The 26,963-nt window shown below is 39.4% G+C and overlaps 1 protein-coding gene across 3 annotated transcripts; it reads right to left on the minus strand.

Moving 5' to 3' along the window:
• Nucleotides 1-273: 273 nt before the first annotated feature.
• On the minus strand, nucleotides 274-26,963 carry ARNTL (aryl hydrocarbon receptor nuclear translocator-like). 3 transcript variants are annotated; one of them, XM_010073369.1, is made up of 18 exons: nucleotides 26,840-26,963; nucleotides 25,856-26,003; nucleotides 22,829-22,849; nucleotides 21,767-21,805; nucleotides 21,383-21,424; nucleotides 20,266-20,423; nucleotides 18,748-18,827; nucleotides 17,640-17,732; nucleotides 16,613-16,730; nucleotides 14,332-14,481; nucleotides 12,748-12,994; nucleotides 8,395-8,501; nucleotides 7,898-8,048; nucleotides 7,197-7,285; nucleotides 5,205-5,313; nucleotides 3,364-3,457; nucleotides 1,602-1,704; nucleotides 274-983 (listed from the first exon to the last, which is right to left on the minus strand). In XM_010073369.1, the coding sequence occupies exons 2-18, from the start codon at nucleotides 25,993-25,995 to the stop codon at nucleotides 823-825; spliced, it is 1,902 nt and encodes a 633-aa protein (XP_010071671.1). In that variant the 5' UTR covers nucleotides 25,996-26,003; nucleotides 26,840-26,963; the 3' UTR covers nucleotides 274-822. The 3 variants fall into 3 exon arrangements, with proteins under 3 accessions (XP_010071671.1, XP_010071674.1, XP_010071672.1); XM_010073372.1 differs by lacking the exons at nucleotides 22,829-22,849; nucleotides 26,840-26,963 and having other exon boundaries at nucleotides 12,748-12,991; nucleotides 25,856-25,995; XM_010073370.1 differs by lacking the exons at nucleotides 22,829-22,849; nucleotides 26,840-26,963 and having other exon boundaries at nucleotides 25,856-25,995.

Below are 26,963 nucleotides of genomic sequence, written 5' to 3' on the forward strand. Positions count from 1 at the left end.
GCATGAGATTAAGGATGCAGATGAATTTTGAAAGTAGTTGCTTTTCTTTCCTCAGGAAAGGATGGTTAAAAAGTGAAAAACAAGTATTTCTTAGAGAAATCTGGTCATGTCAGACTATCTTAACCTCCCTTACTGTTGGTTTTTTTTTTTGTAGTATAATCTAGGAGATTCTCTAGAAAGCTGTCGCAATGACAAACTCTTGTAAGTGTATGTAAGGCATTGGTTTTCCTCCCTTGTCCCCCAAGGCTAAAGAAATGATAAATAGGCAACCGCTTCTAGCATGCACCTTCAGCAGGGTTTTATCAAATTTATTTATCAAAGTAAATGCTCCATCTTAGAACAAGGGAAACATTTATTTTAAAAATATTAACTGTCTAATACATTACACTTTAACAATATTTATAGTAAAGGATTCTTACAAGAAAGAATAAACAGCTTTATGGTACAATTAGTATAAGAAATATCCACATGGGGACTGTTTTGCAGTGTAAAAACACACCATACATCTGAAATGGTCATTTGCATATAAAAGCTACCACTGATGCCAGTGAGTTGCACAGTGATTTTAAAAAAAATTTCAAACAACAGAATCCAAAATATACAAGTATTGCAAGCTATACACAGCTAACCAAGTCAACACAGAACACTGTAGCAGGTTATTCCACTTTGTCTGAAGTTACACATGGTAGGATGAGCTGCATTCTGATACAGCTTTTATGAAATTCATACATAAAAGCTTCTCAGTCCGACACGTTTCACAGACTGTAGAACTCCACCAATAAATGCACTTTGATATTTGGATGTTGAAGCCAGGTGCATCATTTACAAGGGCCATGGCAAATCACTGAAGTCTACGGGGCCACCAAGACCTGCATCTGCTTCAAGAAGGCTCATTATTACTGCCATTGCTGCTTCGTCATTGCTGGGGCTGCTTGATCCTTGATCATTGTCAATCATATCGATGCCTATATGAGAGTTCTCCCCTGTAAGCACAAATACAGTAAGTTGGCAGTAGTTCAGTTTTATTTTGTTCACTTTATTTGCTCTGGGCACTTGCTGTATGACTTGAAGTAGAGTATCTGAACAGGCTGAACTATTTTGGGACTATTCATCTGTTCGATATCCAGGTTGCCACAGTTTCAGGGATACAACCGATACCTGGGTGTCAGAGTACAAAGGTTAGGCATACTGGTCATTGCTAAGGAGTGACCTAATGAGGATGACCTTACTTTCTGTACTTCAAAAATAAGTTTAGATCAACATCTAGGGGTCTGCCTAGCCTTTCTTCTTGTCTTCAGTTGTTTAAAAGCATTCACAAAAAGCAGGGGAGGAGTTCAGCTAATTCACACTGATCAGCAAGAGAAGAGAGGCTTCCAAATACTATCAAAAAAAAAAAAAAAGACAATATAAAGTAGGCTAGCAAAATAGACTGCTAGGCTACTCTTGTAGTCACCCCTTTAGGCAAATCGGGTGGTAGGTTATGGGCTTTATGCCTTTGCAGGTGGCAAAAGCAAGTTATTGCTAAAAGCAATCATCTTGTTACAGTTGTCAGTATGTGTGTAGCTGGTGTTGAGGCACGTTAGTGTGCAACTTCCACTTACCAAGGATAGAGGAGTTGTCAGAATACGGGTAACCAGAGTTATCTTGGATTTGCCCTGACAGTAACCCAGCGGAAGAAATGTCTGGAGTGCCACCATTCAAGATCTTGAAAGAAAAGAATAGAAGCCATGGAACAGCACAGAAGGTTGCATTAAGTCTTAAATTGTCCTATATAGAGGTTTTTAACACAGGGAACATGGACTTCCTGAAGAAAGCCCACCACCCAAAGGCTAGCTCATCAGACTAGTTGTAAACTGGGAGCTACTTCATCTGTATTATGCCCGTCAAGCAGATGTCAGATGGATGGTACATTACCACCAAAAACGAAGGGATCAAGTCAGTGCTGCATGCTAAACTTCTGAAAGTAACTCCTGAAGTTACTGAAGAACTACTAGAGAAAGTCCTCAGGGGATGTCAGTGGGTCATCTTTGTAAGTATTCCATCTGCAAGTGATAGTGATTACAGCTATCTAGAGAATGCTTTTGAATTTACAAATACTGTATATGTTAAGGCCTGTCAACTAAGGTCCTGAATTTCACAAGTATAATCATCCCAGGTAGAGACAGACTGCACGCGTTGAGCATTGTTCCAGGATCACAAGTCTAACTATTTTTTTGGTATGGAGCAGCACAGCGGTACTGTGTACACCAGAAATGGAAGAACTTTCTCTGGGATTCATAAATCACAAGGGAATAGCTGAACTTGAACCAGAGTTTTGAACTGCTCGGATGTGTGTACACTAGAAGGTAAGCACTTGTGAGTTCCTGTCTGAAGGCAGCAGCAGCTGGAATTTGTGGCGTTTCTAGCAAACTCAGTCTTCTAACTAAGGAGAAATACAGAGGGGGTACCATATTAGATGTACCCAACTCTCCATATGTACTTTCCTTTATTCTGTTACAGCAGCCCCTACTATATGTAGGTGTTGAAATACTGTAGGGGTGAAAGAGCAAGAATATTCTTGGAATTACCACTCTGTTTGTTCCAACTTCAGGTTTTATTTCAAGAACAAAGCAAGCCCCAAATAGACATATTTACTGTCAGCTATGTGCTCCCGTACAAGCAATTCTTATGTATAGTCATCATAATTTCTGGGGAAAAAAGTTAAGTAAGTCTGAGGCAGTGTTTGAATGCACAGAAGAAGGATTTGGGTAAGTGCTCTTCCTGCCTTGAATGTAACTACTATAAGCAGCAATTTCCTAGATGACTTAAATGCAGCCAGTACAAGTGTTCAGGTGGTTAAGCGTTGGTAATGGTATGTGAGTGCTACTCAAGCAATCTTAGAACAAGGCACGGTACATGGTATTGATTTAAAAATAAACTGGCAGTGCACAGTAAGCATCTAATTGTCCTATTTTGTGCTAGAGCAGTACAGTAACGCTGCTGTGATTCATTCGAGCACAGTGAGTGCTGCAATGATAGCACTGCCATTGTTCACCGGTACGTGGTGTTAGAGAGCTTCTGGAGGATGGATGTATGAGGAGAGCTGTTTCTTGCAGATCTGTGTTGTGTTTTGTTTTGTTTTTTTAAAGTAAACATCTTAAGAGCAGGTGGATTTCAAAAACTGCCAGTGTTTAAGAACTACTGGTCTCTGCACTTTAGGGACTACTGTAAAGGGATTTTTGGCTACCAGACTACTTTGACTTGCTGTCAGACTTTTTCAGCCAAGCAGCCAGGAGGAGTTCAACACCATGCGTAATTCTATAAGCGTGATCTCATGTTGCTTGCCACTACTGCTACAAGACTGTTTGTAAAGCTTGTTCTTACCTTCTTGCCTCCTGGGGAGGATGTGTCGGGTGGTGGTGTGCTGGTAATGTTCAGTGGACTTGAACCACAGCTAGAAGGTGATGATCCTCTTATCCTAAAATACAGATAAAATAGGGAATGAATGTACCAGCAACTTGAGCTGCCAGAGACTTGGAGTTTCAATTGCTGACTTAAGTATCAGGTGGCATAAGGTGTTTAAAAGCATGAACTTCATGTCTGTAATTTCCTTACTTTTTCAGTGTGACTCAAATCAGCAGTAGCAACACTTTTATCTGCAGCTAGATAAACACTTGCGTGTAAGTCATCCAGCTTGTTCAGTCTGCAAGCTCTACGTCTTCCCCCTCTTTATTTGCTCCTGTACAGCCTTCACCGAGTCAGAAGGAAAAAGTCCTGGGTACTGAGGAAAGCCTCATTTTTTTTGTATTTTACTTCAATTTAGACCAGCTGCCTCAGTCACAATAACCTAGACTCCTTAAGTGAGCTACTGCTACAGAAGTACACTAGACATTTGAGATGGTTAACATCATTTTTTAAAACTGTCCGAAGCAGCATTTTTCACTTCAATTTTCCATAGTTTGATCAAATATCTTCTTTTAATGACTGAATAATGCATTAACTGCAGAACCAACACATATCTAGACTACAGGAGGAGGGGTAGTTACAGAAAAAGCAATGGAAATGGGAATTTTATCCTTGGCAGAGTTCCCCTGGGAAAGCTGAACAGATGGCAGCTTTGGAAAATAGTAACAGCTGCTGAAAAAGGACTGGAACTAACCCAGGGTCTTGAAATGAAATGAAAACATGGCTGGTGAGCGATACTACTACACTCACTCAGGCTAATTAAGTGTTTTACAGCTGCTAAAAGGGATGCTTAAGTTTCAAAGTAGTGGTTCAGCCTTGGTGTGGCTTTTTTTCTTTTTTTTATTCCCTTCTCCTTCCTATTCTTACAGACAGGGAAGAAGCCTTATGTGATAGGTCTGCTGTTCCCTTCGACAATGATAGCAGTAGTCTCTAGCCTGCAGCAGAAATAAAACTATGGGAAACTGACTGAATGTTTTCCTGAATTGCAGCTCAGTATGGTTAAATTACTGCCACTAAGCATCTGCTGGATGAGACCACATCTATGGGAGGGGGAATGATTCCCAAGAGGAAGTTAATGAAGAATGGGGATTCTTAGCCTGTCGAAATTGATACCCACTGAAAGCACCTGCTCACCCAGGTGTTCCTGAGAAGCAGCTCTGTATTATGACAGTGCCTTACTGAAAGGTGCTACAAGACTTCTTGTTTAAACCAGAGACCTATACTGTGACTTTTAGACAGCCTGCCCCTGGGAAGGCAGAGCCAGCTTAATCATTGTGTCCTTGTTCAAAAAGCTGGGGGACAACTGCACAAGCTGAACTTACGTATCTAAACTCTAAAAGCATCTGAGCAAAGCAGATCACGTGAAAAGAAACGTTGCTTTTTTGGCACACAGTCAATAGCTTTGGCATTTGGAGGTTGTGCCACTTATACCCTTGAGTCACTGCAAAAAGAATAGTCTGGAAAGGAATTTGTTTCTAGTTAGCTGGTCTTTTTAACTACTTCTGGTAAAGAGATTATTATCACCATTACAAAAGAAGTTCTGATATTAGTCTTTTACAGTAGAAAGCTGGAAGGCTGTCATTTTTTCATTCTTTCACTACAGGCTTTGACTGCCTCAGCTGTTCTGAATAGGTATCTGTAGCTGTCTACTTATAAAATCCAATGGTATCATTGGATATTAATTTTGAAGAAAGATCTCCTTAATTTCCTCTTAAAGAACAATACTGATTTTCCCCCAACTTCCTACTGTTTTCTCTCACCTGTGAATCTCCATGATTTCTTCGGCAATCATCCTCCCTATTTTACCTGCCCCAGCTCTTGTTCCACCTGGAATTCCAGGCACCGTAGGATGAGTCCTTTTTGGGCCGCCTGAAATAAGTAGATATAAGGTCAGATAAACACTTGCAAACCTTTTCCAAAAAGCGTTTGTATTTAGGCATGTTTTGACAAACTGCAGAACCTTCTGAATGGTATTTATTTACAATTCCACCAACTGGTGAGTACCTTCAACTGTACAGAAAGTTCTGACTCACACTGAGCTACGCTATGTCTCTGGGCCATCCCTCTGTGCCAGCAGGTACACAATAGATCCTGACTTTATTGAGTCTGGCTGTTTCAAGCACCTGGTAGTACCCCTTGTCCAGACTTGGTGAAGAACAGTGTGTCAGACCTGCTTTATTCTGTGCCTGAATAGGCTCATCTCCAAACATGTTTGTTCTTTACTTTGTGTGAAGAACTTGTTACTGTGTATTCCATCCAGTATGGGATAAGCCCAAGCTACATGATGAGCATAAATAAAGCCCCCATAGGTAACTGCAAGTATCTAAAAATGGAGGAAGAAGTGAGGTCTGAGCACTTGGAAGCTCACTGTTACTTTAATGTGATTTGACACTTGCAAAACACTTGAGAGGTAGTCAGGGAGGAGCTCGATACACTCCAAGGCGTTGTGGAAAAAGATCACGTACTGAAAGGGCAAGAAAGCCCTAGCGCTGGTTATGCATAATGCATAATTGCCTTCTTTTAGAAATTCATATTTAACAACAGCAACCCTCAGCATCTATGGCTCCAAACCAGCAGGAGGTTAGAAGGTTCCCCTAAAAGGTCATCAAATCCTTAGCAGAGGCAGAACAACTTAAAATTAAACTTCACTCAATTAACTTTCTTTTCTGGGGACAAGACCTGTCACTATGACGATATTACACATCTGATTTCTTTTCAAAGGCTGTGTTGTGGCAAGAATAAGCTTATGCTATTGCAGAACAGTTCTATATTTTTTCCCCATTCTCAGAAGGCCCAGACACCACATTACTGCTGTTACTGCACCTTCAATTACTGACCATCATGTTTACAGGGCAGCTTCTCTTCCTGCCACTGTCACTGGCCCCATGTTTGCCACCCTTCCTCCTCCATAGCTTCTCTTCTGAACCTCATTTTTCAGAACAGAGAGAACTGAAAAGTCCACCTTTGCTGAAGTCTTGCACTGTTCTGCTAAGTGTATTGCATACAACTTAGGAAGTGATTCCAGATGTGCAGTATCCTCGCTCTACAGCCATAAAGGCAGAGCCGATAAAAGTAGTATCTAGTAAACAGGTCTCTAAAAACAATGGTTCCCAACTCTTTGGAGAGAACCTCAGTACTGTCACCATCTCCTTGCCCATCTTTCACCCATGGGCTGTCACTGTCCTTCTATTCTACCTCACTTCTACCCTGCTCCAGTAACGCTTCATTATTAAACCAAGCTCTGCTCTGCATCATGCTGCATGCCACCTGTTATAAAAGGGGGTCAGTGATCCGCAGCATTCACAAGCCCATGATGATTACCAGGGTCAGGCTTCATGTCTTGACAAAAAGTCAGTCCAGCCAAGGGCAAGTGAGGGGCAATGGCTGAATGGCCAGACTGTGTTTCTGATCCATTCACCCGGAGTAGTCATCTGCACTGACCACAGAGCCTGAATTCACTCTGGGACGATGTACAAACAGCACCATGCACGAAGGCAAACATTTCTCCTCTGTCACTGTTTATACTTGTTTCTTTTACCTGGCTCATTTGCTTCTCTTTGACCAGCTTATAGCCCAAGATTTAAGTTCAACAGGGCGAGAACTGCATTAGCACTTTTTTTTTTGCCCTAAACCTTACTTTTTTCTAGGATATTAGCAAATTCTCAGTGCAAAAGTGCAGCACATTTGTGCATGCAGGACTAGCTGCTAACAAGGCACAGCTGCCAATGATTTCCTCCCAGCACAGCAGTTACCTTCTCCAGCCTGAAGCACGCTGTCCATGCTGTGTGGAGAAGCTGCCAGCTGTGGAAAGGCTGCGTCGCCACTGTCAAGTACGTTGGTGCTGTGGATTTCAAGAATTAGAAGAATCAGCGACAGAAAACCCTGCGAAAAAGCCACTTGGCCAGTGGGTCTGAATGCAATGCTTCAGGATTCAAGTGGTTTGTGAGTCACTGTCACCTCTGTGAAAGAAGCCCTGTGACTGACACCACCGTAAGACACACGAGATAAACAACAAAAACAAAACACTGTGTTACAGTTCAAAATGGGCAAGGCAAAAGCCAAACAGCTTCTCTCATAAGAGAATTACTCTACAGCAGTTATTCTACTGCAGAGTCACTGCACCCTTACAAAACCCTCAAGGAAAAAAAAAGGGAGGGGAAGTTCCTACAGAAGCAAAGAAATGCACCTCCCTTAAGTCCATACAAGGACTGGAACCCCGGGTTTTCCCAAAGAAATAAAACATTTGTATTTCTGCAGGCTTTAATACACACTTACTAAGCTACTGCAATTATTACACTGATTCCCCTCTCCCCAGCTATGCAGTTCCGGGTGTTAGCTGGAGAAGACACCTGCTGTCATGTACAAGATGTGCAGAGATTTAGGTCAAATCTCATCTGAAAACAGGGCAAAGCAATCAGCATTTACATGCATCTCCTAAGGAAAAAATACTTACGAAACGACTGTATTTGTTGAGACAATGTATTCTACTTCTTTGGTCCAAGGGTTCATGAAACTGAACCAGCGACTCCGCAATGTAATAAAAGATCCATCTTTTATTTTAAACTTGTAGCAGTTCGTTGTGATTTTTTCTCTTGTCTGCAAAACTGAAGACAGACAGAAAGCGAGTAACCTTGTGTCAAACAGGCACCATGACGACACAAGCAGAGCCCTTATCAGGGAAAACTCAGGTAATTCCTCCCTTCACCCCTGAAGAAAAATGTCATTTTTGCAGTCTTCCCCCCTTACCCAACCTGAACCTCAAATATTCACTAAAAATCCATGGAAGTCTAAGACAATCATATTGTTTGGCACATGCAGCACAGTGTTCTTAACGAAAGCATTTGCAAACAGAGGGGTACCTAAATCTTTTCAAGTTTGTTTGTTTTCTTAATAGACAATGGTTCACAATATTTTTACAAAATTTCGCTACTGAATTATCAATAATCATACCTTGTCTATGACATTCTGCAAGATGTCCTATATCATCTTGATGAAAATATTCATAACACGAAGTACCTAGAAGTTCCTGGGGTAAGTATGCCAGAATGGCTGTTGCCCTTGGTGAAGGGAGATAAAAGAAAAAAAAAATAAAAGAAAAAAGTTTGTTTCAAGTTGGAGTATTAGTGACAGACTACTAAAACTCACACTGAAGCTGGGTAAGGCTCAAGTAATGCGGAAAGGAATTTTCAGCTTAAAAGGTAAAAAAAAAAATCATTGAGAATACTCTCTTTAATTCTCAAGTAATTAAAAAAGTACATAACACCAACAGCCCTCGGGTATTATATCTGACCCATCACCACTGGAGGGGATGTAAGACTTTCTAAATAGTCTTGCTGGTATATTATAGTTTGGAGAATTTAAACCTGAATAAAGCTGACTTGTAGCATCCAGAAGATAATACAAAGCTTTCTGCATAAGATGCCACTGAAAAGTAAACACCAAAGGTTTGAAGAACTGCCGTGCTCCTCTGTGTACCCACGGTGCTGCTGCTGCACAGAGGCCAAATCGTGGTGTAACAAGTGTTTCAGGAGAATTTGCTCCCCTTAAGTCACAAGCCTTAGGAGCGGACAAACCCCACCCTGCACCCACACCCATGAAAAAGCAAAGTTAACAAATAGTAGTTTCCTGAATAAGCACTAAGAGACCTGCTGCGTATGTCTGGCTTAAACGGGACAGGAGCATGGAGCAAATAAACAACTTTTGGTTTCATGTTCAGTCAAAGGCATTTTCTTCCTCATCAGAAAACTTTAGAACAAAATACCCCTGTGATCTGCAACAGGGGAAAGACATGGATTCCAGATCTGACTCTCAGGTGGTATTCAAGAAGCTGTTGGCAAAGATGGAGCACTTCTCAAGACACTAGGAAAAGACAAATTCGTGCATCAGCTTGGTAACTGAAGCCTTAAACTAAGTTCAAGAGGAAAAGGCAAAGCGACATAGCAGGTAAGGTAAGTGACAACAAGTTATACAGCAGCCTAGCACAAGGTACAAGGGTCAGTCCTGACACAGAAGAAGCTACAGTGAGCCAGAATGCTAACACCCTAGAGATCTGTGCATTAAAACATGAAGACAAGCATTATTTCTCAAGTTGTTCATGATTTAGAAACTGTAACAACTTTGTTAGGATAACTCATCTAACCCAGAATACCAACACGAAAAATAACAGGTGGGGCAAGGGAGAATTGCTGTCACCTTGTACATTAGGGATGTGCGTGCACCCTTCCCCCAGCCCCTAGAAGACAGCGTAAGCCAGGCTTTTGAGGGTATCTGGGGAGGGAGAGAACATCACTGCTACCGTGGTGGACACAGCCACTACCCAGGGAGTTGTTCCAGGACCTCCTGGTGAAAGAAGGAACAGCTGAGAAAGGAACAAAGTGGGACAGGCCATCCAGGAGGACCCTGCAATGCACACCATTGAATTTAGAGGATAGAGAACACAGAACAGAAAGTACCATGGCTGAATGGCGCCAGAGGAGGAGTTTGAGATCCTCACTAGAAGAACAGAGAGCAAACAAAACTAGTGACCTACAGTGAACTTTGATTTTGTAAGTTTCTTAGAAGAAAATTTACTGGAGGAAAAATGATCATTCCTGGAAGAAATCAGTATGAGAGTCACAATTCCAAACTATTCCAAAGAAAATTACACAGGAGAGGTAATAAGGAAGAAACCTAGGTAGGTCCTCGCTCTTCTGCAATCTCAAAAAAGCCCAAATGAAGTATTATCAAATGTAGAAATGAGTACATATTAATAACTATGAGTAAGAACAGCAGGAAAAGCACAGAATCCCAAAAAGCATAGCATTTAAATACAGGGCATTTTAGTATTTTCCCCATACATGCTAAAAGCATTCAGCACCAACCAGGTGGCTTACACCTCAAGTCCTCATGGACAGGGAGCTCTAAGACCTCAGCCTTGCAGAAGGAAACATTACAAGTATTCACAGAAGAGAAATTTTCAAACTGGCTTTTGTCTGGTGAACCTCTTCCCAGGACACTTAAAATGCTGACAGCTCCAAGACTGCTTTAATGAATTACCTCTGAGAGCCTGTGGAGAACCACAAAGCAGCAAAGTCTATCCTTAAAAAAGAAGAGCTACGAACCAAGTCAACCTTATTCCAGTATTTTTCCAAGAACTTTAGTAACCAGACCTTTTAACAGCACTGCAGTGGTGGGTAACGACCAATATGGGCATCGGTAAGCAATTTGTCAAACCTTTCAGATGTACTTTCATAGCAGGATAAAGAGGCTGTTTGGAAAGAAGATGTGCCAAATTACAGCAGATGTCCAAAGGCTCAGTGAATTCAATATCTGACCACATTCTATTAAGCAAGGAAGGAAGTGGTTCTCGTCCTTCTTGAATTTCATCCTTTATTTACTTTTTTCCTTAGCTTGCTTCCCCAACTTAACAAGGCAGCTTTGAATTCTGAAGCTGTATATGATGACGTATGTCTATATACCAAACTTATTTTCACTCTCAAATTCACCATCCAGAGCCATTAGAAGTACTGCAGAAGTAAGAGGTGGGATGGTTCCCTTTACAACCCCGTTCACTGCAGCTTGCCATTTTGACAGTGAGCTGTTAGTAGTTCCCTGACTGCAAAGCCCAGCTCCTTAGTACCTACTCCACAGCAGCACTCCTCCAGGACTGTGCAATCCCTAAGGACAAAAAGTTAGGGTCACAGAGAGCTTAAAGTGTTTCTTTCCTGGATTTCCTTGGGCAAATGACAAAGGAGCAGTGCAAATCTCTATGAACAAAAACTCCCAACACAGAAATAAATTAATAGTTTTCAGCTTTCACAGGTTCCTAAATATTCTCCAGTGGAAGCAGGCATCATAGGATACCAAGCTGAAGCCTACAGAGGAGGATTACTTCTAAAAAATTCCCTTTCAAAGAGCCCTTTGAAGTTGTATACACATTCCAAGGACTGTAAACAACAGCTGGAAATCAATTAAATAAACACACGTGTTTAAATCCAGTGGTTTAACATTTTCTGAGTCTTTCTATTTTAGGAATAATTCAAGATTATCCATAGGGAATACATCTGATCTTTTGAAAATAAAACTCGTTCATAAACTGCCACCCTTTGCCATGACAGTGGCACTTTCTGAGCAACAGAAAGGCTCCGAGTGCTCTCAGAGCTCCCAGCATGATCACCAGCTCTAGGCACTGCTGCTGCAGAGCTGCTGTTTCAAAAAGCTTTCTGTCAAATTAAAAACCCTCAAACAACTCAACCAAAAAAAAAAAAAAAAAAAAAAAAGAAAAAACAAATGCAAAACTCAAAAACCTCAATCAGCCCAACCAGACAGATAACACACACACACACTAAGATTCTCGTTACTGCACGTCCACTCAAGACTATCAGCTCTCTGTCCTCTCAAAGTCCACTGAAATCAGCTGACACACCAGACACACCCCTGAAATAAATTCCAGTGGGCAGAGTTTGGAGCGTAGGCTTTTTCCACATTGTAAGCAACTGAGCCTAAGCCACAAGTAACCTGAAACAGCCCCATCTGAGCAGTCTCTATGCATCTTGACAAGGAAGGGAGCCAAACAAGCCCGCTCAACCACCCCAGCGTAACCCCTCCATTAACATCCTCCAGCCTCCTTCTTTCCCTTGACAATGCCAGGTTTTTTTGAAGGAAGACCCAGGTCACGTCTCTCTGCTACTTAAGAAAATTCAAGCAATTTCTTTTGAAAAATATAAGAGTTAGCCTTTTAGATAATAAATAAAATTGATGTTTGAAAGAAGATACCACACTGGTACAAACCTTTTCCAAGAAGCAAAGCTTATGAAAAGCTTTTTTTCTTAGAATTCAAAAGATTACATACAGAAGTATTAATTCAGCAGAATGTGTCCAAATACACATGTTAAGAAATGTATATGCTACCAAAGCCTAATGCAGCCTGTGCAATGACTTTACTATATAGTGTTTGCAAAGTTTTCAAACAACAAAGAGGCGTAAGTACAAAGTCCAGTTTAAAAATAGGACAGTGTATTCTTCTGAGGATTACATGTATACATTCCCTTAGCAAATGGGCAGAAACGATCCTTGGGTTATTCTGTCTAGTAAACCGTATTTTTGGAGGTTTTCTTTTTAAATTTAATCAGTAATACTGAATAAATACACAGTAATAGCTTTGAGCTGGGTCTCAAAAACCAAAATAACTTGCAGACAGGATTTAGTAAAAAGCTGAAAAGAACAATCATTTCGTTTTCAGTAGTATTTACAATGCTTCAAGTAAAGTCAGTAAAGCAGTGTTGGACAGTGACTTATTGTGGAAGTTATTACAAGTATTCTTACCTCTGATCTACAAAAACAAATTTCCCATCTATTGCATGTCGAGAAACATATTCTGTAGGTTTCACCCTGATCTCACCGTTGACTGGCTGTGGCACTACATGAGGATGCAGCCGCCCGATTGCAACAAGACAGCTTAAATTACAACCCTCGTTATCTGGTTCATTATCTTCATCTAGTCCCATTTTTGTTGGCGGCCAGCTTTTTAAATATCCTGTACTATGAATAGTGCAAAAGCTTTTGCGGTCTGCTGTAAAAAGAAGAAAAAAAAACAACAACAAAAAACCAAAAAAGCAGTTAGGTCATGGATATTGCTTTGGAGAACTTCACCTTAGTTCTGTTAATAATGCATCTCCTCTCTTTATCCAGGAAATTTGGGATACTGTTCACTAAGGGATTTTTCAGCACTCCTGCTTCAATGCGGCTAATCTGAGATAATTCAATAAACAATTTATCTCTGCAAAGCCATTGCTTATACTGAAACACCACATAGTCCAGACCAAGGTTGGTTTTGATAATCTTTAAGTAGAAATTGCATCATGTTTTATTATTTCAGCAAAGGATGCAGATAATCTAAAGAACCGTTTGAAGAAATTAGTGTATCAATAAATAAGATGCCTTGTTTGAATTAACCTGAGGCTCCTACAAAAACAGCAACTTATTGTTTGGCAGAACAGACACTGTTTGGGGTATACAGGGGATAGCTGTACAGAGAGGTGAGGCTGAAGATTCACAATGACCAGTAACACAGTCAGGATCTGAAAGGAGAACTCGTATTCCTCAGCACCGAGCAGGCCTTAAAACTGCAAGGGAAGACTTTCATAGAGAACTAGAGTAAAAGGCTTATGCCTAACAGCACACTGGTGTCCTCAGGGATGAGCACTAAAACACCATCCAGGGTTGAAGCTGTGTCTGAACCTAGCAGAAAGTGCTCAGGGCAGCCGTCACATCCAGAGACAAAACACTGACCCTGCCTTGCGTTCTCTAGTTACTGTCCACTAACTCATACCAAAGGCATTATCCAAAGTCCTCAAAGAAGAAACTTTCAAATTTGGACTAAATACATATTCCAACACATCTAGAGTAATACCTTACAGAGGAAAAAAAATATTATCAACGTTGGTCAAATAGTACTGGTGTAGAAATGCTGTGTTTCCAGTACTCAGAAAGTACCAAAACCACAGATGAACTCAGAAAAAACTCATTTTTTACATTTGATATCCATCCAAATATCACTTGTCAAATATGGAGCAGAGAAATAGAACAGGTAACAGCTCTCCTCTGTTGGAGACATTGGCTAGAAGATCAAGACTGAACCTGATATGATCAGTGTCTGAAGCAAACATTTCAAGAAAGCAGAGAGGAGAATTTGACTTTATATGCCGATACAGTGTCTAAGAGCTGCTGGAGTGGGGGGGAAGGAAAGCATGAAGAAGTAACAGAACTAGACATAGTTCAGTATCTGGATAAGAAATCCAGAGAGTGCTCAAAAATGTACAAACATTAAGCACTGCAAATGAGCAATTGTATATATGTATCTAAAGCCCGACAGCCGTTACATCTGGTAATAAAATGCATAATCATTACCTTTCTTCTTTGAACAGGTTGAAGGAAAATCCTTGTCTTCTACTTTCACTGAAGGTCTATTGCACTTCATCCTACAAAAGAAGGACCGTCTTGCTCCAGAACATAGTCGTGATGGCCCAGGTGTGATATCAGTTTTAACCGGGAGTCCAGCTGTAGCAAACAGAGGAAGTGGGGAAGCCTTTTGGTCAGGTAAAAAGTTAGCCAAACAAATGGTTACACCATACAGCCCAACTGGACAATGTTCCAACTTTCCTGGGACTTGCACAGAACTCCTTTTATATCCCTGTTCAGAAGCATGAGTCCCGTTTTGGAGTTTTTCATGTAAGTGAATACGCGCAGGACTGAGTTAACCCACCATTTCTGATTCCGCTTTCCAGGGTGAAAACACTGACGCAAGCTTAAGACCACAGGGTTCTAAATGCAAAGATTAGCAGAAGATTGCGAAACTCCACGGAAGTTTTGCAATAACTGTTGTGATTTCTTTGAACACTAATCAACTGATTAAAAATGGAGAGAGAATATCCACCCACAACCAGAGCCGTACCGCATACACAGAGTCATTCCACAGGCCCGCGACCCCTCAGACTGGAAGACTTTCTACCACCCAGAGAGCACATACACACGCACAGAGCAGAAGAGGCCCAGTGACATTCCAGGTCCACCTCAACTGGTGTGTGCCTAAACATCAGATTTCCTCATTGTTTTGATGGAAGGGGGGGAAAAAATAACAGTGACCCACGCAGGGACTGCAAATCCCCAGGATCTCCAGTGATGTGTAAGAAGCCTCAAGGAAATAAGCGTGTATGAACATGCCCTAACGATAAGTCCTGACCTTTACCAGATTCTTGCAGGAGATTCTTGGATTCTTTTCTGTGGAAAGTAACTGGAGAAACACAGCACCAAAACACCCATCAACTCTGGGAGCCAGCAGCAGAGAGCGGGTACAAGCAGAGCTCCAGGAGGATGCCTGGCACACAGCAGGAGCACGTGTATCGGCCACGCCAGGGATGCAGCTGGAGCTCCACAGGACAGTACTCCAAGAGCTGATGGAGGAGTTAAATCATCACACAGCAACTTTCCCACAGCTTGCTACCCACTTCAGCCCTTTCTGCATGGGAATATGTATGAACAAACAGCTATAAACACGGACAAAAACTTCTGGGGCCCTGTAGGCTTTTAAGATAAGGAGGAAAACAAAGATGCCAATGTTGTAAAGTGTGCCACAACATTAGCGTTGAGTGAGGTCATGTCAAGGAGGTCAGGTTGTCCTGCACCACAAACACTCTAAGCTGCTGTTTGGTGGTAAGAGTACGAGCTCTGCATGAGTCACTCAAGCCAGCATAAAAATAAATAAATACATACATACCACTACTCAGGAATGAGTTCTTGAAATTCTACCAGTCTATCATAGCAGATGGGAAGACTGTAATTCATAGCATTTATTTTTGCCCTAACTTTGTCAGAGGCTTACAAAAAAGGAGCTAGCATTGGATATATATGCTTGACAACCAAACAAAATCAGGAGCCAGAAAAACTTCAGCTGATCCAGCTGGAGCCTTGAGGCTCACTGCCCTGAAATGATCTGTCTCAGCTTCAGTTTCTGAAGTTGAGCTGGTGGCTTCTTTGAGATGAGATCCTAGAGATTTCTGCTCCTGACAGCCACAAGACTTAACAGCCTGGAAATCTGCAGTTGTAAGATACCATCTTCTACTTAAGCAATGCAGACTCCTGTAAGGAGAGTGAATTAAACACCTACTCACCTCGGAAGCAACACAGATACAGAACTACTTTGAAACACCAGAGTGGGATGGAGCTAAGGGACATAGCAGGAAATTATTCCAAGAATCAGGTTCAAAACCTTATGAGAAAGGCTAAGTCATCGATGGAAGTGGCAGTAATAAATAAATAGAATCCTCTATCTTGACTGACAGCTAAGGATAATCAAAATAACACTGAGTATATTCTGACCATTGAGAATGACACATTAGAATAAATGCTTCAATGGGAAAAATTAAACTGATGTCTGGAAAAAAAGAGGATACCTCACAGGTGAAGCCAGTTAAACTAATGCATCTATACTGCAGGGCACACCAAACCTACTAGCTTCTACATTCAGGTATCTGTTCCTTCTCTCCCCCCTGCTGCCTTTTTTTCTGTCTTTAAGCTAAAGCTTCCTTTGCATGACACACAGCAACCCACAGACACACTTTCAATATTAGGCAAATATTCAGACTACACGACACTTTTTCAAAAAGCTTACAAAGCTTTCAAAAATACTTACTTTTTGCATCTATAAGTCTTTCTCGTGGCGCAGTGTCAGAAGAAGAGAGTTGCTCCTTCACTTTGGCAATGTCTTTAGGATGAAGGTAATCAAATAAACTTTGACCAATCAAATCATTCTGTAGAGATTGAATATTCAGTCAAAAATTAAAATCATTGTTCAGTATATTTTCCCAATTTTAGCATCCATTATAAACAAGCCTTTTACATATAGGGCTAACCAAGGAACATCAAACATCGGAGATCCAGGATTTCATGGAAGGTATGTTTTCTCTGTATCTTTGGAAGTTATGACCACATTACATACTAATTTATTTTATTATTTTCAGTAAGAGTTTTTGCAGAAATAGCATGTTCAATCCACCACCAACAAATATTCTCGTTTCTCTTCAGTCTCACTTCATATGCTACACGTGCGAAGGAAAAAAATCATAATTGCAAATATTCTCTTTCAATATTTACATGATGAGTAGCTCTTTAGTATATACCAAACTAAAGGCTGGCCAATGAAAACTTTTGAAGATAATATAGTTTTTTAATTTGCTAAGGAGGACAGATGAGAGAAAAAATGAAGAATTTAAGTTAAGCCTCATGTTAAGCATATACTAAAAACCTGGCTTTGGTATAATTGCTTCCCAGGTTCCACTAGTAAGTATGCAAGCAAAACGAGAACAGATGGAAAGAAAACTAAATCAAAAAATTCACATGAAGCTATTGAAAGAACCTTAGATTGATTTTTCAATATTTGCTTACACTCCCAATTAGATAACGCTTTTAGAAGCCCGAGGGTAAATCCCTGACCAGAAAGCATCAGTCAGTGAAGTAAAGTTAGTTCCTTTTCACCTCCTTAGTTTGAATGGAAATCAGAAACAGTCTTCTCTAAAGATATGGCAGAGAAAAGCTCTTTGCAACAAATCTCAGCTTCCAAGACATACTATTCACATAAACAACCCTCCTTATAAACACATAATCATAAAAAGCTTTCAAATCTTTTAAGGCCTAACATTATTTAAAATGGAAAAGAATACCTGACTGTAGTTGAGGATCTTGAAGACAGATTCTGAAACAAACAGTATCTTCCCTCTGTCACAGCCCACAACAAAAAGAAATCCATCTGCTGCCTAATTAGGAAAAAAAAAAGTAAATTACTAAGTTATACATCCTTATTGTATCATTATAACCTTTAAAAACACTTTGTATACAGTAGAATTTCGACACTAAGAGAGCTGTCTTAACATTGAGAGATAACTGAGTCAACAGGCAAGATATGAAATTAGAAGAAAGTTTTTTTTGCATCTGCAAACAATTCTGGCAGCATTCTGGGCATCATGCCGAGAATTTAAAATCACTTCTATGGGAAGAAAGAATCCATGCCCTGTCCCATAATATTATGATTCTATTTAATAATGCCTTCAAATGAAAATATTCTTTTAATTGTATTTATTCCACAGTTCCCCTTTTAGAAACCAAACGTAACCTGGATATTTATTTATGTGCCTGCAGGCAAGTAATTCCCCTTTCAATAGTTCTCTTTTGCAGTCACACAGATGCATACAGGATTAGGCCCTAATTTTATAGCTTTAGAGCCACAATGCTGCAGAAATTAAATTTCTGCATATGCTGCATCTGGACACTGCAGCGCTTCACAAATTCCACAAGCTACTAGAAGAGCTTCACTATTGACAATTGATATATACTCTCCATGCTACAAAAGAAATATACAGCAAGCAGCCCAACATACGAAGTCATGTTACATCAGTGATTTCAAAAAAGGGTGTTTGTTATATCATTGTACGCTGAAAATCATGTCAAGGTAGCCCATGGCAGAAAGTCTGCAAGAAAACAATGTATGTAATTTTGGTTCATTCCATGAAATGACCGAAGATTCTGATGGCTGCCATCAAAATATCAGAGTTTCCTCAGATGCCCCTTTTAAATATTTCTGCTACAACTAAGAGACGCTACTCATCATTAAAACCTGTTGACTTTATGCAGCAGTCTTGCATACTTCTACATTATCCTCCATCATCAGAACATTCTTAAGCTGCGATACAAGGCAGAAAAATGCTGGTGTTTTGCTTTGGGAGAGTTATATTCACAGACATTTCTATCTCTTAATTAAAAGCTGAAACATACCCTGAGAATAAGATGTTTTAATTCATCATCTGATAGAAAAGCAGGCTTATAGTTTGCTTCTGTATATGGGTTTGTAGCACCTAAAGAAAATAAACAAACAATCCCCATGTCAAAAACTTAACAATACACACTTAAATTAGCCATTTTCTTTTGGCTCCTTCTTACCCAGTTATTTATTGCAGGTGTTCTTTAAAATGCAAGTTGCTTTTTGGTTTTGTTTTACCATCAGCATGAGCTCCGTTGGTATTAACTCAAAAAAGGATGAAGCTTTTTTGCTAAAACACAAATACTGCATCACATAGGAATGCAAATTATATGCCTTCTGGTGTTCCTCAGCATATTTTTTAACCCCAATGCTGTGCTTGATTTATAGTCTGTTCTCAGACTTAGAAATGAAAGCCAAGAGATTAAAGCATAAAAACCTTCAAACTATTTCTTCTCTTTATAACTTACTAAAACACAACAAGGTCATGTAAACAGATTGTCAGTTAGGAACTTACAAATCAGTTCTCTCATTCCATGCCAATGACAAAAACCAACATTACAATGACATCTCACAATGCCAAAAGCCCAAAATTAGCAACAAATGAGGCAGCTATTTATTAAAGAGTAATTCTTCTCATTCTATTCCCTTCATAAAGACAAAAAGACTCAAATTAGTACCCACTGAAGTGCCATGAAGTACTAACCTATCAAATTAAAGTGGCAGAAAAAGTTAAACCTTTCAAAAACACAAGGATAAGTAAGATTGGAAGACACCAGGTCTCCTAGAAACTAGAACAGTGACTCTCTTTAAATTAGCTGCATCACTATCTTTTCTCAGGGGCATATTGCTTGAAGGCTTAAGCTTTCACCACCATCACCGACTGTACCCAAGCACTGCTTCACTCTTACATGAAGCTTCAGGACACCACCACCAATTCTTCCAAACCCACGTGGTTCCTCTCAGGGGCTTATAACAGAAACTGGTTAAAAAAAAAAAACTAAAATTGAATTTTCAAAGTACTTTCCATTCTTTCACACAGAGCTAAAGGTATGAACACAAAACCTCACAAGTCCTGGAGGAATATTACTCACATCTAAGAGCTAACCTTTCTATTCAAGAAGGTTTGCGTGTTGCCTGCTGAAGAGCACTGCTCAGCGCTACACGAGGCTCAACTGTGCACTGCCACAGAAGCCCTTTGCTCCCTCTCCCCGCCTGCCCCAGCTGCCTTGCTTTTGTTGGATCTAGCGACAGTGATCAATCAGGCCAGATGATGGAAAAGTATTCTCTTCTCACTCACAAATTTCCCAGCCAGATCAGGATGCTGGACCATGACCCAGTAAGCTATAAATGAACACACGGCATCAAATGCTAAGAAAAGGGGAGAAGTCCTCCCAAAATTTAATTAACTTACTCCTTTTTGGCAAAAGGGCAAGAAATAGAGAGAAAAAGACATGGTTTTGGGGAAACCCCATTTTGCCATCCTCCTCCAGTCTTGTCCTGTCCCGTCCCCCCTCCACCCTCAATCAACTTACCACGTAACGTTTTCATATGCTGGACAGCCATTCTCAGAACAGTGAGTTTATCTAGCTTTCGAGACATCGCGTTGCATGTTGGTACCAAAGATGCCAGTTCATCTATAAAACTGTTCATTTTATCTCTACGCCTTTTTTCAATTTGACTATGAGCCTCCCTAAACAAGTAAGGTGGTGGGGAAAAACAGAAAAGCATAAAAAAATAAGTCATATTAAAAAAAAATAATCCCCAAATCCAGTATAATAAAAACACAAAAATAACCTCCTCATAATAATGAAGTCACACTCTTATCCTCAGGAGAAGGACATCCCCATACAGAATTCTTCAGACATTTGATGGTCATTATTTGGGTGAGTAACACCTCTAAGCAATAGGCAAGGCTGCAGCACGTGGCTCTTATTTACCAGAAAACACACACAGTGCTGGCCATGCAGTACACTGAATCCTCAGTTCTGAAACAATCCACTCAACAGTACAAAATTATCTACAGATTTCTGCTGCTGTACAATGCTTTTGTTCTTAGCACGTACACTGGAACATAACTGGAATCATAAAGGTCACAGATAAGCAAATTCCAGTGTATATAAATACTGAATAAAGCATTCAATTAAGAATTTGTAATCAGTATACTATATACTAAGTATTTAAAACTACCTTTTGCTCTGGCAATAAGTCTTCTACTCAACTCACAGCTTTCCACTTTAAGTATTTGAGGTACCCCTGAACTAAACTCTTCCAAATCAGGAAAAACAATGATAAACACTAAATAATTTAATTTTTGTTTTATGTTTTCCCATACTAAAGAGTCGCTGTTAACACTTTTACAACCCACTACTGCACTTCAAAGAAACAAGACTGTAACGTTATGACAAACATACAGGCTTCAATTTCAGTGATAATGAAGAGACTAAACCCAAGTTACCTACCAAATCAGTATTTTCACATAACAACATGCAGTTTATACATGAAAAATGTTAACAGTGAAAGGATATGGAAAAATTAGAGAAGGTTAAAGCTAGAAAAAATTATTTTCAGGATAAGAAACACATGCAAATATTTCATAGATGGCAAAAGGCAAGAGATAATTCTTTTTAATATACTTGTTTAGAGTCTTACCTTGCATTTTTTATTCTGCCTTGTTGGTCTGTATACTCCAATCTGTTGGCAAATGATATCACAAAGTTACAGTGTTGAAGATGCTAAAACCAATTATTTTAATGCATCTTACGTACCTCCCGATCCTCATTAAAATCAGTTTTTTAAAAATTGAATATTTATTTAACCTTTCTTCAGAAAAGATCATTATTTATATTATTGTGGCTCAAAGCGTTGGGTTTTTTTGTTTCTCTGTTTTAATTTGTTCAACAGCCTTCAGCCTTTGTCCCAGCAAAGAAACAATCTGCGACACTTGACCACAGTGACACTGAAAACCAATATCTATACACAGGATCCTATGTCAGTACTGCGGAACTAACATTTTAGTGACTGTATCAATAGTACCTTCCGTGTTGGTCATCTTTATCTGTGTCCATACCTTCCCTGCGGAAACAGAATAAAGCAATATATCACAACTTAAGCAGGAATAGCAAAACTGTTATCAAACTATCATGAAGTTAGAATAAAGTATTCCTGTCATCTTTAAATCCTAAATACAAAAATAAGAATATAAAAGTGAGAACCTGTAAGGACTAAAGAAGTTGTGTGGTTTTTGTAATATTAAAACATTTTCTTAAATTAGTTGTGTCTCCTTCAGAGCTAACAAAACGGCACAGTTTGATGTGTTTGACAGTAAAACATGCTGCAGTTCAACGATATCATCTGTTATAAAAATGTTTTCCAGTTAACTAGAGGGGGGAAAAAAAGGACATAACGAAGCCAATATTTTTCATGCCTTCATCAGAAATAGAGCTACTAACTGGCATTTACTAAAGTTAAAAGTTCGATCAGAGCGTGCAGTTGTCAAAACACCTACCATAGGATTCACAAATTGCCCTGAACTGCTTTGGGCAGATGCCTGTGTGTTCTAGGCTTTAGTTTGCCTCGTGGTAGTTGATTTTGGGGTAGGAGATGGTAATAATCTAGACCAGTGAACCACTGGAAATGGCCAGATGCATGGGCAAGATGAGACTGTGTGAAACTAACCAGGCACACTCCAAACTAGTACAACTTTCCCTGTAGATACATGGTTTAGTTTTGTCTCCACATGAAAAAAATATGTAAAGAAGGAGGCGCGAAGAATAAAAAGGATCCCCCTTACTACATTTTAATATTTTAACCATACGTACAGAAATAAGGACGAGAGGAAAGTGTAAGTTTTCATAGTTGTATCTGGTAAAAAAAGCTGAATGGCTAAGACTACAGCACTATTAGACAAAAGACTTAGGAAGAGAATGTTTTGATATGTATAACTCAGTACAACTGTGCTTAAATGGACACTCTTAAGCCTGGCTTATTCTGGTTTAATTTTTACCTGCAAATTTTAAGTATGGGGGAGGGAAAGGCAAGGAAAAACACCAAGCATCTTTTTCAAGTGAAACTAATTATTAAAATATTTATACTTACTCAAAAGGAAAGCCATCAAGTCTGAAAAGAAAGAAAAATAAAGTACACCATATATAGGAAATAAGAATAATGTCCTACATTTTCTGTTGAAATTCTCAAGCTAATTTATATTCTATTTGAAATGAAAAGCACAATGAAAACAAGACAATAGCAGTGAATATATTCTAAGCGGACAAGCTTGTTCAAATTAATCTACCTTCTGACAGAGTAATGCTGAAGGAAAGATAGCATAGTTCACTACACTTAATGTGAAAAACTTGTAAACCAACTAACCTAAATAATGCTATGCAAATCATTGAGATATCGTTTCATCTTCAGAACTGAAAGATCTGTGCTTTATGCATGTTGCCCTTGTGGTTAGATAAATGGGATTTCAGAGGACTCTAAGGCCAGAATTAATAAGAAAAAATAAATGTAGTCCAAGTTTCTCAATTTTTGATTCTGCCCAACCAGACAGATGAACATTTTTTTTTCAGTCAGTACTAACATCCTAATTCTGAACTTTATACAGACTTTACCATATCATAAGGAAACTAAACAGAATTTCCACATGCAAGCTAACTGCTGGCATCACTTCAAGACTGTAAAGCGATCTGATATACCACCGAGCTTTAACATGTTTAGAGGCTATGGTTTATAAAAGCCTGATGAAAATCCTTCTCATATTAGCTAGTTATTCCTGTACAACACACCAGCCTTCTTAAAAAGAAACATGGTAGTCTCTCACACATTATTCATGGCACTTTTAGATCAATTATCTTTGTGATTAGTTTTTAAAAGAAGTTTGAATAATGCTAAAGGTTTTCTGCATCCCTCAGTTTGCACTTTTGAGTTACTGTCTTAGTCAATGGCTCAAAGCCCTTCTGATGCTCCCGAAGAAAGAGCGTGCAGGTCTACAATGGGACTTAGAAACAGGAATGAGGCATCAGTTCTACACCTGTGATGCCACCTTTAGTTACAGGATGCTTGTGACAAAATCCATTTTAGCCTTAGAAAAACCCAGAAAGCAAAATGTAGAAGAGGTACGAGGTAAGTTAAAAATGCTTCACAATAGTTTGTTTTCTTATCATATATTATTTCAACTGAAAACAAACTCCCAAGGAAAGAAATTGTTTATACACCTGTGCATGAAGTCTTGGATTCCAGCATTTGACTAAAACAGACTGTAGTGGAAAACAAACGACTTTTGCAATAGGTTGGACAGGACTTTTCCTGGGGGAGTGGCAGGAGAAAGAATTGTAAAGAAGCTGGTGTGGAGAGCTGAAAGCACAGCTGATGGACATGTTTGCTTGTACTTGAGAGGTGAACGAAGAATTGCACTGAAACAGTCAGATTCTTCCTTCCTTACTCCCTGACTTCATTGGTAAACAAAGCATAAAGCTGGACACTTGGACAATTCATGTAAAAAATAACTTGTAACAGGCAACAAAAGCCAAACAGTAGCATTTCTGAACAAAATTTACTGAGACATACATATAGGAGGAGGGATCAAGGAAGTCCACCTTAAGTTCTATTTTAAAATAGGAATATTTACTAGCCACCATTTCCTTTGCAATACAACATGAACTGTGGTATGACGACAGCTGTTGTAAACTTACTCTACGTAGGATTTAAGGAAACAGTGTTTTCACATATTTAATAAAATGCACACACAACCTAAAGGGCAGAATTATAACTTACAAGAGAAAGCTGTCTTTTGGAAAAGAGGACTTGAGCAATGCTTCCTACCCAGAAGAATAAAGATGGAGAAATCCTTTCTAGAGAAGAGGAAGTTGGTAAGATTGAGGCTATTCACTGAATTTTGTAGTCGTCAATTCAACTAGAGGGAGTCGCGTACTTTTCAGGAAGACTCAATGCATATTAGAGAAGGTACGTATGCCATATGGTTGTGGTCTTTAAACACAACGTAACATTTTGTGCGTAAGTTCTCCTAAGAAGAAGTCCTATGCGCAGGGAACCTAATTCTTAATTTTCGTGCTCAGCACGGATTGAAAATACGACTCCTCCCTGTGAGAAGAACTGCCAACAATCCAAAGGCCCACCATGATAAAGTTTCTGCTAAGTTACACAAAAATGGACTATGGAGCTGTGTTAATAACAAGACAGGACCCATCCACAAGTTGTCCATCCACTTTGTAAAGTTACAATACATATGAAGTTTGCACAGTAACTTACAGTAAGTAGGTTGGTCTTGGTGTACCTAGTGCAGGAGACATTACACATTTGGAAATTTGACAAACTTTACTATGACGTTCGCTATTCTAAAGCAGAATTGCTGTGATTTCTTTCTATTTCAAACACCTGCCCCAAGACAGAAGCGATGGCTTGGACAGTGCTTCTGAGCTCTGTGATCAGCAAGCTTCCCTTAAAGAGAAGCAGCTTTTTTGAAAAACCACATTCTACCACTGATTCAGAAGAAACCAGGTTTTTATTTTGTCAGGAATAACAGCAGCCTACAGTCGAGGACCAACACAAGATCAAATCAGCTGATCAAATGAAGGGCAGATCTACTGCTGCAAACCAGAGACTACTCAGATGCATACTGAACTAGGAGACCAAAATAGCTTCATCAGGAAAAGGCTGGCAGCACACTGATAGGAAGTGGCTAAAAAGGCAAAAAATAGGTGAAGGAAATAAACTATTCCCAGTTTTGCTTCTGCTTTTTAATGAATTTATTATCTTCCCTGTTGCTAGCGAGACATTATATTGACCATTTACATAGGAAACAGAATCATCCTTCACACTGTACATTTCATCAGTATTATTTTTTTTCCCCTCTGACAAAAGTTTCTTTCCTCAGCCTTACCCCCTTTGATAGCCCTCAGTTCTAGCTGCACCAAGATTAATACTTTATTATTAAACAATGAGTTTTTCTCTTAGTGTATAGTGACTTTTCTCTTTATTAAGGCCTTTACAACAGGTTGTAAAAAAAAAGTTATTTTAAAAAATTGCTATAAATATTTCTATCATCTCCCCCTGTATTGTTGTGTTACAACATAGTGTTATATCAAGAGAAATCCAACTTACTGATAATCAGTAGAGCTTCCCTTTCTTTTCCTATTACAATCCATTCCTGAAGTGCTAAGGGAACTGGATATCAAGTCAGCAGGGTCTGGTGACATAAAGTCACTAATTGTAGAAGATATGTCCATCCTTTGGTCTGCCATTGGGTTGTCTAACATTGAAAAAAAAACCACCACCAAAAAAACACTGGATTAATAGAAGTAGAAACTTACATATTTTTAACTAACAAACAAAAAAAAAATATTCAAACTTAGGATTCTTAAAAACTGCAAAAATCATAATTCTATTATTTCTTTTTGCCATAAAACAGATAATAGGCAATTTCTCTTTTCCCAGCCACTGGTGTACTGAATATTGCATACAAACCATGACCACTCTGAGAACACGTTACTTAACACAGTTGTTTTTAAAGAATCATCAGCGTGATCCTTAACTAAACCAGGCTTACTCTTACATTAACTGGCCAGCCAATTGCTTCTACCTAACATAAACAAAGGATGAGGCTTCGAGCAACCTGGTCTAGTGGAGCGTGTCCCTTCCCATGGCAGGGGGGTTGGAACTCGATGATCTTTAAGGTCCCTTCCAACCCAAACCACTCCATGATTCTGTGATAATTTCTGTCTGTCTTTCACTGACTGCAAAGACTAGTTTTGGTGTGGCTCTCCATTTGAAGATCATATTATCAAAGTTCATAAGCTTTGAGAATTCTAATTCCACTGAATTTCATGGAACAGAATTCAGATTTCCACAGAAAATCAGATTAAACAAGCACCTCCACCACAGCAGACCCCACAGATAAAAAACTAATAACTACATTATGGTGTAAGAAGACTAGTGAAAGGTACACATGAATCTAATTTGCTTTTTCATCCAAAACACACACTTTTTAATCCTCTAGACTGCAAATAATTATGTTGTTGGAATAAACCCTGTGAAAAGCTTATTTATTACTAAATGGCATCAACCGTGAAAAAGAAGAGTTTTTACCTGAAAGCCTGCCTTGGATGCCTGGATCCACCTGGGGAAAGATGATGATGCTCAGCTTCAAGAAGCTGATCACCTTAAAACTCTTCCATGCCTCATATTCTGTCAGTCAAGTACTTCCAAACAC

The sequence above is a fragment of the Pterocles gutturalis genome, unplaced genomic scaffold, assembly GCF_000699245.1.
Source record: "Pterocles gutturalis isolate BGI_N339 unplaced genomic scaffold, ASM69924v1 scaffold14192, whole genome shotgun sequence".
In the NCBI taxonomy this organism is placed as follows: domain Eukaryota; kingdom Metazoa; phylum Chordata; class Aves; order Pterocliformes; family Pteroclidae; genus Pterocles; species Pterocles gutturalis.